General features: G+C 56.9%; 1 protein-coding gene across 2 annotated transcripts; it reads right to left on the bottom strand.

The window, feature by feature from the left end:
- Window positions 1–105: 105 nt before the first annotated feature.
- Window positions 106–10,870, bottom strand: Dpep1 (dipeptidase 1). Of its 2 annotated transcripts, none has more exons than XM_003461203.3 (11): window positions 10,530–10,870; window positions 4,926–5,097; window positions 2,077–2,209; window positions 1,837–1,969; window positions 1,600–1,750; window positions 1,394–1,463; window positions 1,021–1,197; window positions 860–944; window positions 716–791; window positions 474–609; window positions 106–403 (listed from the first exon to the last, which is right to left on the bottom strand). In XM_003461203.3, the coding sequence occupies exons 2-11, from the start codon at window positions 5,027–5,029 to the stop codon at window positions 236–238; spliced, it is 1,233 nt and encodes a 410-aa protein (XP_003461251.2). In that variant the 5' UTR covers window positions 5,030–5,097; window positions 10,530–10,870; the 3' UTR covers window positions 106–235. The 2 variants fall into 2 exon arrangements, with proteins under 2 accessions (XP_003461251.2, XP_023419542.2); XM_023563774.2 differs by having other exon boundaries at window positions 4,926–5,094.
- Between the last annotated feature and the right edge of the window lie 2,514 nt (window positions 10,871–13,384).

Raw genomic sequence — 13,384 nt, 5'->3', positions numbered from 1 at the left:
GTCCTCACTCTCCAGGACCCTGGTCCCAGGGCCCAGTGTCTCCCTGGCACCTTCCTCCCTAAATCTGCCCTTTGGGACCAGAGTGTTGAAGACACAACTCAGGAGTGAAGGGGCCAAGGCTTTATTGAGATCCACTGTGTGTCCAAGCCCAAGGCCACCCAACCTGTCCAAGGTCTGCACCCGATGGAGGCTTCTCTACACTCCTGGTAAGCTGGCAGGTACTGGCTTCTGAGCATCACAGAAAATGCAGGCTGAGGAACAGGGGAGCCAGGGAGGCCAGGAGGGCACCTGGCCTGAGGGAGAGACTGGGGGCTGTCGAGAGGCCATACTTTGTCCTGCAGGAGCCATCCAGCATGTGCAGGGGAATGGGAACTTCCTCAGGGGTGCTTGTGAGGTTGCTCACCTAGGTACGGGTAGATGAGGTGAGGTGGTGCCCAGCAGACAAGGGCAGGGTGCCAGCAGCTCCTCCTCACCTGCTCCACTTCCTTAAAGACCCTCAGGAGGTTTTCTGCCAGCGCACCCCTGATCTCCTCCTCTGTCCATTTCCTCCGGAGCAGCTCGGCCACCAGGTCTGGGTACTTGGAGACGTCTTCAAGCCCCTCAGGCAGCCTGGTGAGGTAAAGCAAGGCTCTTCAGACCCCACTGCCCTGATCACAGAGGCCAGATCCCTGGGTGCTCTCCCTCCCTGGCTTGGGATGTGCTGGTCACACCTTACCTGGTCACACCGTCATAGTCTCCACCAAAGCCCACAGCCTGGGCTCCGGCCACGTTCTTTATGTGGTCCAGATGGTCTGGGGGAGCACAGTTTGTGAGGTCTCTGACCAGGCCTGCCCCACACTCCCTAGGTGCCCCCACCTACCAGCCACCTGAGTCAGGTTGGCCTTGTCCGAGCAGGACACGTAGTCAGTGTAGAAATTCACCATCACCAAGCTGCCCGTGCTCTTCTGCTCAGGAGAGACGGGCACTGAGTGCTAGCCAGCACCCCTGGGCAGCACCTGCTGTGGTCCCCACATGGCTCACCACCAGTTCCAGCACGTCATCGGGCACATTCCGCTTGTGGGGGCACAGCTTGTAGGCGGATGAGTGGCTGAAGATAACGGGCGCTGAGGACAGCTGCAGGGCTGCCTTCATGGTGGCCACTGACACATGGGCCAGGTCAATCATGACACCCAGGCGGTTCATCTCCCTCACCACACTCTGGGGCGGGAATAGTGCTGGGTCAAGGCATGGGGGAGCTGGGGGCCATTCAGGGCTCAGTATTGAGGACCAGCAGATCCCCAAGCACTGCCCTGGGTCTGCACAGCAGCTGTACTTTGCTCATGAGGAAGCCAAGTTTCTGAGAGGTGAGACCCAGGCTCTACGCTCCTCCTTCTGGGATCCCCAACCTGCTCACCTTCCCAAAATCTGACAGCCCCTGGCTCTCGGCCTTGTCATCCCCGGTGTCCACCAGCCAGTTGTCAGCCCTGTGAGTGAGTATTGGACATGGAGAAGGGGTATCAGTCCCTGTACCCGACTAGGCTGAAAGCACAGTGCCTGGGGGCAAGTGTGGTGGTGTGGGGTCCCTGTCCACATACCCAGCACCATGCAGGGGACCCTTACCAGGGTGTGTTGCAGCTGTGGGTGAGGGTCAGGTAGCGCATCCCCAGGTGATACAGCGCCCGCAGGACACCCAGGCTACTGTCGATGGAGTGGCCACCCTCCACGCCCACCAGGCTGGCCACCTTACCCTGCTGGAAGGCCTTCTGGATGCCTGCAGGGGAGGAGGGCACAGCATCCAGGGGGCCGGATCCCCACCTCACCACACTGTTGCCCCTGCCCAGGCCAGCCAGGCCCCACCTTCACTGCTGGTAACACACATGAAAGTCTCGGGGTACGCCTGACACATGCGGTGGATTACATCAATCTGTTCCAGTGTCCTCTTCACAGCATCTTTGTTCTGGGTGTCACAAGGCACGTATGCAGACCAGAACTAGGGATGGGGTACAGCAGGAGCTCAGGCCAAACCTCAGGGTGACCAAGTGTCCCAGCAGGGCCTCGTTCTCAGGCCACCCTGTGACACCCAACGGGCACAGCTACCTGGCCACCTACGAAGCCAGCCTTCAGCTTTGGGATGTTGGTGTGTGTGCTGCTCAGGGTGTTCAGGTTAGCCTTCTCATCCTGCAGCTGGTTGTTGAACTTGGTCAGCAGCTGCCAGGGCAGGTCATTGTGCCTGGGGGCATAAGTACCTGGGAGTTCAGGCTGCTCTGTCCACCAGACACACCTGCACATGGTGAGCACCCCACTGTGCTCCCCCAGCCAATGACCCAAGCTGGGGTAGCCAGGACTTCCTCCTGCGGGACTTCCTCCTGCTCCCCTCATAGTTGCCCAGACTGGAGGAAGCCAGCCAGATTGTCTGGATGAACCCAGTGTTTGAGGTTACAGTGGCCCTGGCAGGGATTTCCCTTACAAGGTCTGGGAATGTAGGGCACTGGGTACAGCACCCTGGGGCTGCTGCCCACACTGAGGAAAGAGTCCTGCACCCAGTTCCTGAGAATCCTCTGCCCCAAGCCAGCTCCATGAGGGCCACCTCCAGTTGCCAGGTAGGTCCCAGACCCTGGGGGCAGAGCCCAGGTATCACCAGGACTCTATGGAGAAAAACAGGCTCAGACTGGCAGCACCATCACAGGCCCCAGGCAGCACACTGTAGGCACTGTCTGGTGGCTTGGAGAGCCTGTGCTGGGCTCAGCAACACCATCCATGCCCCCTCTCAGACTGAGTTTCCACTCTGTGGTGCACGGAGATCATAGCAGCTTGTGCAGAGGTGACCGGGGTGAGTGAGTAGCACAGCTGTGGTGTGCGGGTCCATGCCGACATGCACATCCCTAAGCAGTTCCTCCCATGGCCCACACTGAGGCGCGCACATGCACTGAGCATTGTGACAGCTCCAGGCACCGCACTCACACCTGTGGCCTCATCTTCCTGATGTCCGGGTATGATTCATCATGGCTCCTGTGGGCTGTGCTGACTGTATGTCCAGGTCCACCCTGGGGACTGAGGCAGGCTGACCTCGTAGCTCCTCTAGGAAACTTGTCCTCACCTGGCTGGCACCATCCCAACTCATCCTCCACCAAGGGCTTGACTGGGACTCTGGGTACCTCTCTGGGCACCAAGGCACCTGCCATAGGGGCCACTTTCCAGGAACTGTGGGATTTACATGACTTGAGGGACAGGCAGAGCCTGTCTGTATATGGCATTTGTGAATGAATAAATGGATAGATGAGCAGATGGGTGGCTAGGTGAAGGAGTGGGTGAGGAGGTGCATGAATGCATGGGTGTGCTACATCTGAGGGCCCCTCCTTGCTCTCCAGGGTGGGGCTAGGTGGGGTCCTGGGAAGGGACTTCAGTCCTCAGCCTGAGGACACAGGTGTGGTCTAGAGGACAGTTGGGGTTCTGGGCTGTGGAGAAGTTGCACTTGTTCTCTGTCCCCTTCCCTCCCTGGCAGGGGGTGAAATATCAGGGTGAGATCCCTGACCTCTGCCCAGGGTAGGGACACTCGAAGCTCCTCCACCCTCTGCGTGGCCCTGCATAGTGACCTCAGTGGGCAGAAGAGGCCAGTCATCTGTGGGGCACTTCTGGTGGCTACTTTTATCCATGCTCTTCTCGCCTTTGGTAACATGCCTCACATTTTTAGCCGGACACCTGGTCACTCAGAATGAAGAAGCTTCGTGGTCCCTCTGTAGCAGGGTATGGCCTTGTGACTAAATTCTATCCTGTGGTTCCAGCAGTTCTGCTCTACAGATGGCTATTTGTACACCCCTTATCCTGCTTGCTGGCTAGTGTGGTATGTGATGGCTGGAGCTAGTGCAGCTGTGTGAACCATGAGGCATGGGAGCCTCTGAGTTACTTACATGAGAGGGCTTGTTTGTTGGGACTGCTTGTTTGGGTCTCTTACCTGAGATCAAACTGATGGCCCCATGGACTCTAGCTTTCTGCCTCTAGACAATCCCAGCTCCCCACACCCCAAATCCCTACCCATTCCTGTCTCTTTTGGAGGGCCCTCTCCCTCCTCATGTGGTTCTGCACAACCCCCAGTGCCTGGACTCGGGTGTTGCTCTCTGTGCCTAGCTTGTGGAAAGAGCCACTGCCAGCCTCCCTGCCCCAAAACTGAACTCTTTGATCAGCTCTCACTGGCTTGTGGTGTCTGGCCCTGGGGCCCAGGCCCCCTTCTGCAAATAGAGGGGCACTGGGGAGGCCAGGGAGTGGCCACTGGGGAGTCCTGACCCTCACGGTCAGCAGGAGGTAGAAAAGCCAGGGGCAGGTGGGGGTGAGGCTGGATGAGGTTGGAGGGGAGAGGAGACCCTTGGAGGGGACCCACTAGCCCAGACAGGTGAGAGGTAGCTGCTCCCTTTTCTCCAAACTATCGAGTGGTACCTGCTGAGTAGCAACCGTTACCCGGCTCTTTCTTGCCCAGAGCCTGACGTGTGTCAAGTCCTGGCTTCCAGCAGCTAAGATGGGGTGCAACGGGCACAGTGACACAAGTGGGGAGGGCCTGCTATGAGGGTCCCCACTGCAGGTAGGGGGAGAAAGGACAGATGGCTATACAGCATCCAGAGGGTCTACACAGAGTGCGAGTGATAGCTAGCGGTGGGTTTCAGCTGACAGAAGTCCTGAAACCTACATTGGGGATGGCCGGAGGAGATAGGAAGCAGGCAGGCTCTGCGGACCCCAAGAGCCAGAGGATGCCCACCAGGGGGTGGGGGAAGCTGCCCCTGCCTGTGGTGGTCAGGGGAGAAAGCTCTGGCTCTGAGAGGTGGGTACCAGGGTGCTGGGTCCCCTGCCCCATTCCCACAGACACTCCCCTGCAGAAGCCTTCAGCCCCACAAGACACCAGAGACCCGAGACCAGGCTGCATCCCAGGCAGAGAAACCTCTCTCCGTACCACTCACCCATCGATGACACCTGTTGTCTTCATGATCCTCTCCGCCTCCTCACGCAACGATTGCCCAGCACATGCGGCCATCAGGGCCCAGAGCCACCAGCTGGTCCACATGACAAGGTCGGTTCTGCTCGACTCCTGACCGGTATGGCAGAGGATGTGGGGAGAGAGGAGCTACTCTGCTGAGAGGGAGGAAGGAGGCCTTTGGTCCAGGCTGTTGCCCCTGGGTCCCTGTTTACAGCCCTCATGTTAACGAGTAACCAGCATGCCCTTCCCCGGGTGGGCAGGTTAGGTGGCTGCCACCCGAGGGTTGGGCATCCCTGTCAGCCTAGGTAGGGCATAGCTGAGAGGGTCCGGGGAGAGCACAGCGGCGGCCTGGAGCACAAGCAGCACGGACAGATATGAGAAATGTCGGCACATCTTTGATGCATTCTGGCCTGGCTCGCTGGCCTCGGCTCTGGATCTTTGGGGCTGAGGTGGCCTGGTGCTCCAAGAAGGCAGTCATCGCCCTGTGCAGCCACCAGGAGCTGTGTTTCCTAAGAAGGTGCCTGGGCCTCTGGGCCTCAGGGTCCCTGCAGCTCTGGTCCTTGCTGTCCTTCCTAGGAGGACCTAAGTGGGTCAGTGTCATACCTTCCTCCGATCCCTCCACCCCATGCTGGGACCTGTGCTGAAGGGACTGCACGCTCCAGAACCCACACATCATCCTCCCCAGAGCAGTGTCTGCCACACGGGCTGCCCATTTTGTCTTCCCGGTGCCAACCACAGTACCTCCCACACTCAGGCCCAGGCTTTGAAGTTCTGAGTGTTTTTTTTTTTTCTTTTTCTTTTTCATACCAGAGATCAAACTCACAACCTCGCACTTGCTAGGTGGACGCTTATACCACTGAGCTAAATCCTCGGCCCTGAGGTTTTGAGGCTTGATTGTGGGCAGGGGCTGCTTTCCTTCATCAGCATAAGCCTGCAGCATCCTCTCTGTTTATTTCTACTTTTTGTTCTTGTCCTTTTGGTCTCCAAGTTCTTAAAGGTTTTGTTTGTTTCTCTTTTGTTTTTTAAGAGCACACAGTTGCCAGCCTCATCAGACAGCCTCTTCTGGGAACTGGGATGATTCAAGCCGCAACCTAGTTAGGCAGCGTGGCTGGGTCTGCCTCTGTATTGGTTTTGCTCTGTTCTTCAAGTTATTTTCTCCCCAAACTCCCAGGTGGGAGTTCTTTTTTGTGTCACTACTCTGCATTGCCCTCCTATTTATCAGTTGCATTTAACCCTGTATTTCCTCTCGACATACGGAATCCTCAACTTCTGCTAAGACAGATGCTGCATTCCTATAATCCCAGCTACTCAGGAAGCTGAGACAGGAGGATGGCAAGCTCAGGCAAGTTCAAGGATGATTTAGTGAAACCTTGCTTCAAAACAAAATTTTTTAAATTCCTGACTTTCACTTATTTAAGTGTAACAATACGTTTCTCTGGATCCATTGTTGCTCGTATACTTAGCTTTCTCTAGTCCCTGTCTCATGAGTCCACAGTGCCTTCTTGGGAAATGTTTCCAGAGAAGCTGCATCGTGTGACAAGGCCCTGTGGGCCCTGTGTCTGGGATTCCTCACCTTCCCAATGGGCCAAGCTGTCTTTTAGACTTTGAGCTTTCTTCAGTGTGCAAATTCAGTTTCAAGTTGTATAATTTTTAAAAAATTTTTCTGCTCATTCTTGAGTAGTAGTTTATTAGTTTGAAAGCCCACATCCCCTGAAGCCCCACCCCAGAGCGCACACTTGCTCATCCCACCACCTGTCATGGCCCATGGAGTCTTATCACTTTTCTGTGGTGTTTGGAGTGGAACCCAGGGCCTTGCACAGGTGAGCATCTATCAGAGGACCTGGCCCCAAGTGCAGTATTTTAAACACTCAGTTCATGCCAAAAAAGCCATGCTTCTAGGAATACAGTGGCACAGCGTCTGCCTAGCAAGCATGACTTCGATCCCTAGTACCAAAAAAAAAAAAAAAAAAAAAAAATTCCATACTGAATAAAAAAAATACAAAACTTTCAAATAAAGACAAGGTCTCTATTTGACTTTTTCTTATCCTCTACGCTGACATGGCTCTGGGCAGTGCTGGGCCCCCTGGGAACCATTCCTGTTCTGTTCTGTGACTTCGGCCACCCACACTCCTTGTGCATGCAATGGGTGGGTGGGTAGTGTTTTCCTGGGGCACAGCTGTCTTCAGCTGGACAACCAGGGGAACTATCCCAGGTAGGCCCAGGGTGAGGTGAACACAGTCCCGACCCGGGCCCACGGAGGTTTGGCACGGCAGTTGGAACCTGTGGGAGTGAGGACTGCTGTGCACAGCCCACTCCAGATACCTGGGAGCCTGGCCTGTATGGATGCCAACCGCACCTTTCCTGAGGCTTGGAAGTACTGGCTTCTCTTGCCTCAAGTGTAGTCCTGGGCAGTGAGGCTGTGTGACCCCTGGGATTTCGTGTCTACTGCTGGGCTCCGGCTTTGTGGTGGTGGTGCCATTTCTCAGGCTCAGCTGCCTGTCAGAACACTAGAGACCACCGTGGTGCCTACCTCTTCACAGACGCAGGAGTGGATCCCTGCCCTCGGGCAGCACCCAGAGGCTGAGGCTGTCTCTTTCCCGAAGGGCTCTTTCCTGAGGGCCCTTCTGTTCATCCTGGGCTTCCTGACACCGTCCCCGGCACACACACCTGATGTGGGTCACGTCCTCCAATCTCTCCATCTCCCCTCCACAGCCTGTTCCTGCCACAGTGCTCTCCCCATCTCCTGACTGGGGTTGCACTTTGCACTTTTGCCCCTTTGCAGTTGTGTTTTGCTGAAGTGGGTCCTCAAAGCACCCCTGGCTGAGCCCGTGGCGTCTGTGTGAGGAACTTTTGCCCTTGTACCAATCACCAGTTCTGCTGATGTGCAGCAATTCTGAGTCAAAAGCCATGCACCCCAAGCCCAGGCTCCAAAGCCTGCCTCATGGGCACCGTTGGTGGAACAGCACCCAGTGCGCTTTCCCTCTCCCTGGCTCCGGTCACCCCTTCATGCTTGTAGGTCACCCCTTCATGCTTGTAGTTACGCGGTTTCCCAGTACGCAGTGGATGAAGGCTTTGCCACTGTCCCACTCAGCGCGCAGGCTCCGGCTGCAGGCAGGACGCCTCTGCACATGCCCTCCGGTTGCCCCTCTGTCTCCCTATTTGCTCTTGCCCTGGTCCTGCTTGGCCTCTGTCCATACTCCTCATGCCATGCCAGGCTTTCTTGTGCATACGTGCCCCACACTGTCTTCAGTGCTTTTATCTCATATTTTATCTGGAATTCTGTGCCTGGACCCCAGGAACAGCTCTGGTTGACACCCTTTCCCTCACAGCCTGATCTGGTCATGGAAACCATGCCCGAGAGATGGGCAGGCAGAGCTGCTTTCTTTTGTTCTCTTCGGGCTACTGAGTCAGCTCCAGCCTCCCTCCCTGTCTGTCTGAGCCTTTCGCTCCATTCACAGCTTCCCTGCCAGCTGCATACCTGTCCTTCACACTGAAGCCCCTGGAAGGCTGCGCTAAGCATAGACGAAACTTTGAGGGGCTCCTGGGAAGTCACAAGCCCTCCTGTCCCTGAAGACACTTGGAGCCCAGGAACCTGGATGTTGCTCCCCTGGCTGGGGCCTGCTAGGATCCCATGTCAGCCAACCATGATGCAACCCTCAGTCCTCCAGTGCCTGGGCACCTTGCCTGTTTCTGAGCTAAGTGTTGTCTTGCAGGGACAGGAAAGACTGCACAGCCTCCCGAAAACCTCCCTGGGCTGTCCTCATCCCGTCAGAAGTGCCTCTGTTAGTGCACTGAAATCTTGGTCTGTGGATGATCCTGCACTCTGTTACTGTGGGTTCTGTTTTTGTGGGGTATTTTGTTTTATTTTGTTTTGTTGTGATACTGGGATTTGAATCCAGGGCCTCTGCATTGAGTTACATCCCTAACTTTTTGTTTAAACCTTGAGGCAGGGTTTAAGTTGCTAAATTACCTAGGCTAGATCCAAACTTGCAGTCTTCCTGCCTTAGTCTTCTGAGTGTTGGAATTATAGGTGTGTGCTACCATGCCCAGCAGGGTTCTTTTTCAATTATTGTTTCCTCTACTGGCTCTGGATGTCACCTACAGAGCAGCCTTGGTATCATCGTGTCCTTGAATGACATGGTCTCACTTCCTCCTCACCATGGGGAACTGAGGAGAGAGCCAGGGCCCAGTGGGTGGCAGTGTCCTATGGCCTGGCCTGTTGGTAGAGGGCCACTGTTGAAGAGCAGTCAAGAGGTACAAATGGGAGCACACTCTTGAAACCAGACAGCCTGGACTTAGCTCCCGGGGGCAGGTGGCCTTTTCTGCTGACAGCTGCCCTGAGCCTGCCACCCACACACCCTCATTACCCTGCAGCCCTGCTGCTGCCCTGGTAAAAGGTGGGTGTCCCTGATGCTCCACAGGCAACAGCAGGGTGTTGAGTGGCTCTGGTCCTTTGCTGTTCCTAGAGCACCCAGCCGCATGCTGGGAGGTAGCTCTGACCATGCAGTGTGGCTGATGTATCCCTAAGGATACCAGACACATCCTCCAGTGACCCCAGAACACCCAGAGTCTCTAATGAGACCCCAGTGCCTGTGAGCCCCTGATGCACTGCAGGGCTGCTAAGCTTCAGGATTCAAGCCCCGCCCAGCCCAGTCACTCCAGCTTTCTTCTCTGTAAAGTAGGGCGAACAGGCCTAGCCTTGGTATACACCTGGCCCTTGCTGCCAGAGACACCTCTGTGTCTACCTCTGTGACAGTGTCCCCTCCACCTGATCATCTGTCCAGGGAGGATTGCAAGATCGTTCCAGGGACCCAACCCACCTCCCACTGGGATGAAGCCCTGGCCATGCCTGTCTCAGGGTGTCCTCCCCTCCTGCTTCCAAGTCGCCTCCTGAGCAGGAACCCAGCCTGCCATAAACAAGAGGAAAACAGCAACCCACACTCAAACCGGAAGCAGTGCTGAGCCCCTGCTGGCAGATGCATGTTGGTGCTGGAGCTCCCTTCCACTCCATCCCGGCCCCTATAGACTCTGGGCCCCCAACCCAGGAGTCCCCACACCAGCCCTTCACCCCTCATTCCTTGTTCCTGGAGGACCTGTTGGCTTCCACACAACTCAGCACCCAGCTCTCTCCCCTCTGCAGACCCACAGCCCTTCGGATCAGCAGCCGAGACCCCTTCCCAGTACCCCCAAAGCTGCACCCTCAGCGTCACCTTGGAAGTCGGCTCTGGTCCCAGGTTCTGGGAGTCCCCCTCCTCCCTATCCAGCCTACCCTTATGTGTGGCTTCTCTACAGTCCCTCATCCTGTGAGGGCTCTCTGGCCCCCAGGATGGCAGTTTAGACCCCCACCAGTCTCCTCAAGGACCTCCCACAGGGATCCTCCACCACAGCATCCCCAGAGACCCCTAACCCCCAGCAATGGCCCCTCAACCCTTCCTTCCATCCCCTGCAACCATGACCTCCCAGGACACTGTGGAGGACACTCACAAGACACTGTGCTAGTGAGTGAGGTTTCCACTAATGGGGCTAGGGCACAGCAGCTTTGCACCTCCCAGCTGCCACCCCAGCTCAGTCCCTGCACCCCACTCACCATTCCAGGCCGATGTTAAGAAAGCTTCTGTCTTCCAGGCCGGGGAGACTGCCCCACCCCAGTTCTCCAGCTGCCAAGAACCACCTCTAAGACAGCAACCCCAGGGCCGTCACTGCGCCAGGCAGCCCAGATGGGGCTAATGCCTCACACATGTCTGTGCACGCCCTCCCACACTGTGCCCCCAGTGCCTGGAGCTGGGCTTCACAGTGAAATGACCTTGGGCAGGCAGTGGCCTTGGTATGGTATAGAAGTAGGTGTCGGTGGGGTGTCTGGATGCTGGGCAGCTCAGAGATTCCAGCCTACATGTCCCTCAATTCTTGTTGATCCTTGGTGGCCTCCCATGTGCCCTGGTCCACATGTGCTCCAGAGCCATGACGCGCTTGCCCTAGAGACTACAGCATTGACTTGGCCCAGGGACTGGGGGTCCTGGTTCCTTTATCTGAGATTCTGGAGGGCTACTCCCCCTATTTCCAGCTACCAGGAGGTCAGATGCGATCTCGGATTGGAATGTCCTCGGATTAGAAAATCTGGCAGGACTTTCAAAACCACAAGCAGCTAGTGGCCACGGGTGAGTCTCTCCCAGGAGCCTCCAGACATAGGGTTGCAGAGGAGGGGCACCCTGTCCTTGCTTCACTGAGGGAGGGGAGACTCGTTCCTGCTGGGCCTTCTCTTGTCCCGGGCTGGAGCAGCCCCTGCTATGCTCAGGGCTAGCAGTGGGACATCTTTACGTGGGGAGGGGACCCAGGTTCAAGAGCTGCCAGGAAGAGTTCAGAGGGACACAAGCAGGGGTCAAGGCCAGGCAGGGTCAAATTCACCTGGGTGCAAGATGAGGAGATGAGAGGTTCAGTTGGGGATGGGGCTATGCAGTGGGCAGGGATGGAAGACTTGGGCAGAGACTCTGTGCATGGAGAAGGGCGGACAGACCTTTCACCTGGAGGAGGTGAGGTAGAGCAGAGACTCACACTGCCATAGGGAAGGCCCCCAGGGGCCTGCTGAGAGAAATTTCAGCCCACTCTCAGCTCTGGGAAGGCCGAGGGAAGGTCTGAGTCCATGTGTCCATGTGAGAGGGCACAGGGAGAGGCATGGGCTGGTGGCCCTGCAGCTGGCAACCATCCTGCAGAGTGCTTCTCTCCAGAAAGCCCCAGGAGGGGGTGTCTAAGAAGCAGCTCACTGGGGAGGCTGGATGAGCCGCTGGAAGAGGAGAATGGCCACAGGAGATTCAGCCTGAGAGCGGTTTCGGGTGGAGTGGGCACTGGGCTCTCTGGGAATCCGGACAGGGTGTGGGTAGTGGGGTGGCAGGGCTGGTTCTGCCCATACTAGGCCTTCTGAGTCATCTTGAGATCCTTGACTTTCCTCAGGGAAGTTGAGGAACAAGGGTCAAGGAGAGAGCAACAGACCCCATAAATGTACCCGGGTCTTGGTGCCACTACAGAGGAAGCACAAGCATGGTCCCTTCAGATCTTTCAGCATGGATGGTGAACCTCCTTCAGGGACCAGCAGCCCGAGAGACTTGGCCTCCACCCCAGCATCCTCTTCCTGGAACTCAGTTCCTGGCCCCAGCTGCCCCCACTCTCTCATGCTCCCCAGGCTGCCCCCGCTTACTGCTGGCTCACTGCCAGTGTCCCCAGCCCACAGAGGTCTGACCTCGGGCTGGATCTCCATGTTCCCACCTAGCTGGCCCAGAGTGAGTTATGGGGTGCGGGACTGGAGAGCACATGCAGCCTTTCCGAGCCTGCTCGGCAATCAGCCAATGGCCCCGTGAGTGGGCAGGACTTTGGGGAACATGGAACCAGCAACTGAAGCAAGCTGGGAGGCTGGAGAAGGTGGCCGGTCCCCAGGTCGGAGTCCTCATGGCTCTGGGCCCCTCCTGACAACTGCCAGTGGCCGCAGCCTCAGAGCAGGACCAGGCTCCTGAGGAAATTCAGGTCTTCCTGCCAACCATGCCGATGCCCAGCTGACACAGTGCCTGTAGGTCATTTCCAAGGACACAATCCTCCAGCTGCCCAAGACCAGGATGTGAAGGTGGCAGTGGTGGTGATATCGCCTCCATCAGGGTGGGGCAAATTCAAGGCCGCCTTATCTTACTGGCATCTGACCTAGTCTTAGTCAGCAAATCCCTCCAGATGTAGACAGAGTTCAGGGGAGGACCTTGGGACCTGGACCATGGGACAGAGACAACACCCAGGTGGTCCAGGCTGGAGGGAGCTGCATGTGAAAGATGCTGGGAGCCTCCGTGGTCAGAGTCTTATCTGAGACACAACACAGCGCCCTGGAGGTAGGGCAGGGATTTGGAATGACAAGCGTAGGTCTCTGAGGCTTGGTCAGGAAACAGGGATCTCTGGTCATGAGGTCTGTGACTTCTGCCCCCTAGTGGCCACATTGTAACAACACACTAGTGGCTGGGCAGGGCCTCGCAGGATGGGGCCAGGGTGGCTCCCAGGTCTGAGTCCTGCATTGTTTCCCCACCCTGTAACCCGAGGCATGGTGGTACCAGTGGACCAAGGGATTCATGAGATCCAGAGGGGCAGAGTTAGGGTCCTAGGTCTCACACGAGGCCCAGAGTGGCTTCAGATGGTGCTGCATTTCCTGGGGGAGAGCAGGTCAAGCATCTGTGTGGTACGGGGTACCTGCCCGGACCTCATCAAGCAGCATCTGGGCTCCCGAGGAAGAGTCTCTGCAGGATCCTGAGAGCAGCCCCACAGCACATGGATGGCACGGGCCAAGGGGCTGCACACTACATGGGCAGCTCTTGGTGTGTGGTGAGAACTTGACCCATCCTTCAGTCGGGGCTGTGCCCTCTCAGTGGCCTGGACAGGAATTAGAGTGGGACAGGAACAGAGGAAGATAGGTTTCTT

The sequence above is a fragment of the Cavia porcellus genome, unplaced genomic scaffold (genome assembly GCF_034190915.1).
Source record: "Cavia porcellus strain 051 isolate PalLab524CR breed Dunkin Hartley unplaced genomic scaffold, mCavPor4.1 scaffold_4, whole genome shotgun sequence".
Lineage (NCBI taxonomy): Eukaryota > Metazoa > Chordata > Mammalia > Rodentia > Caviidae > Cavia > Cavia porcellus.
This window is presented reverse-complemented; position numbering and strand designations above follow the sequence as displayed.

Excerpts from the sequence above, each read along its gene's own strand:
- Dpep1 (XM_003461203.3), bottom strand. The coding sequence starts at position 5,029 with ATGTGGACCAGCTGGTGGCTCTGGGCCCTGATGGCCGCATGTGCTGGG. Across the intron at positions 1,464-1,599 it reads CACAGCTGCAACACACCCTG|GGCTGACAACTGGCTGGTGG; the intron begins GTAAGGGTCCCC and ends ACTCACTCACAG. Across the intron at positions 404-473 it reads TCTTTAAGGAAGTGGAGCAG|GTGAGCAACCTCACAAGCAC; the intron begins GTGAGGAGGAGC and ends ACCCGTACCTAG.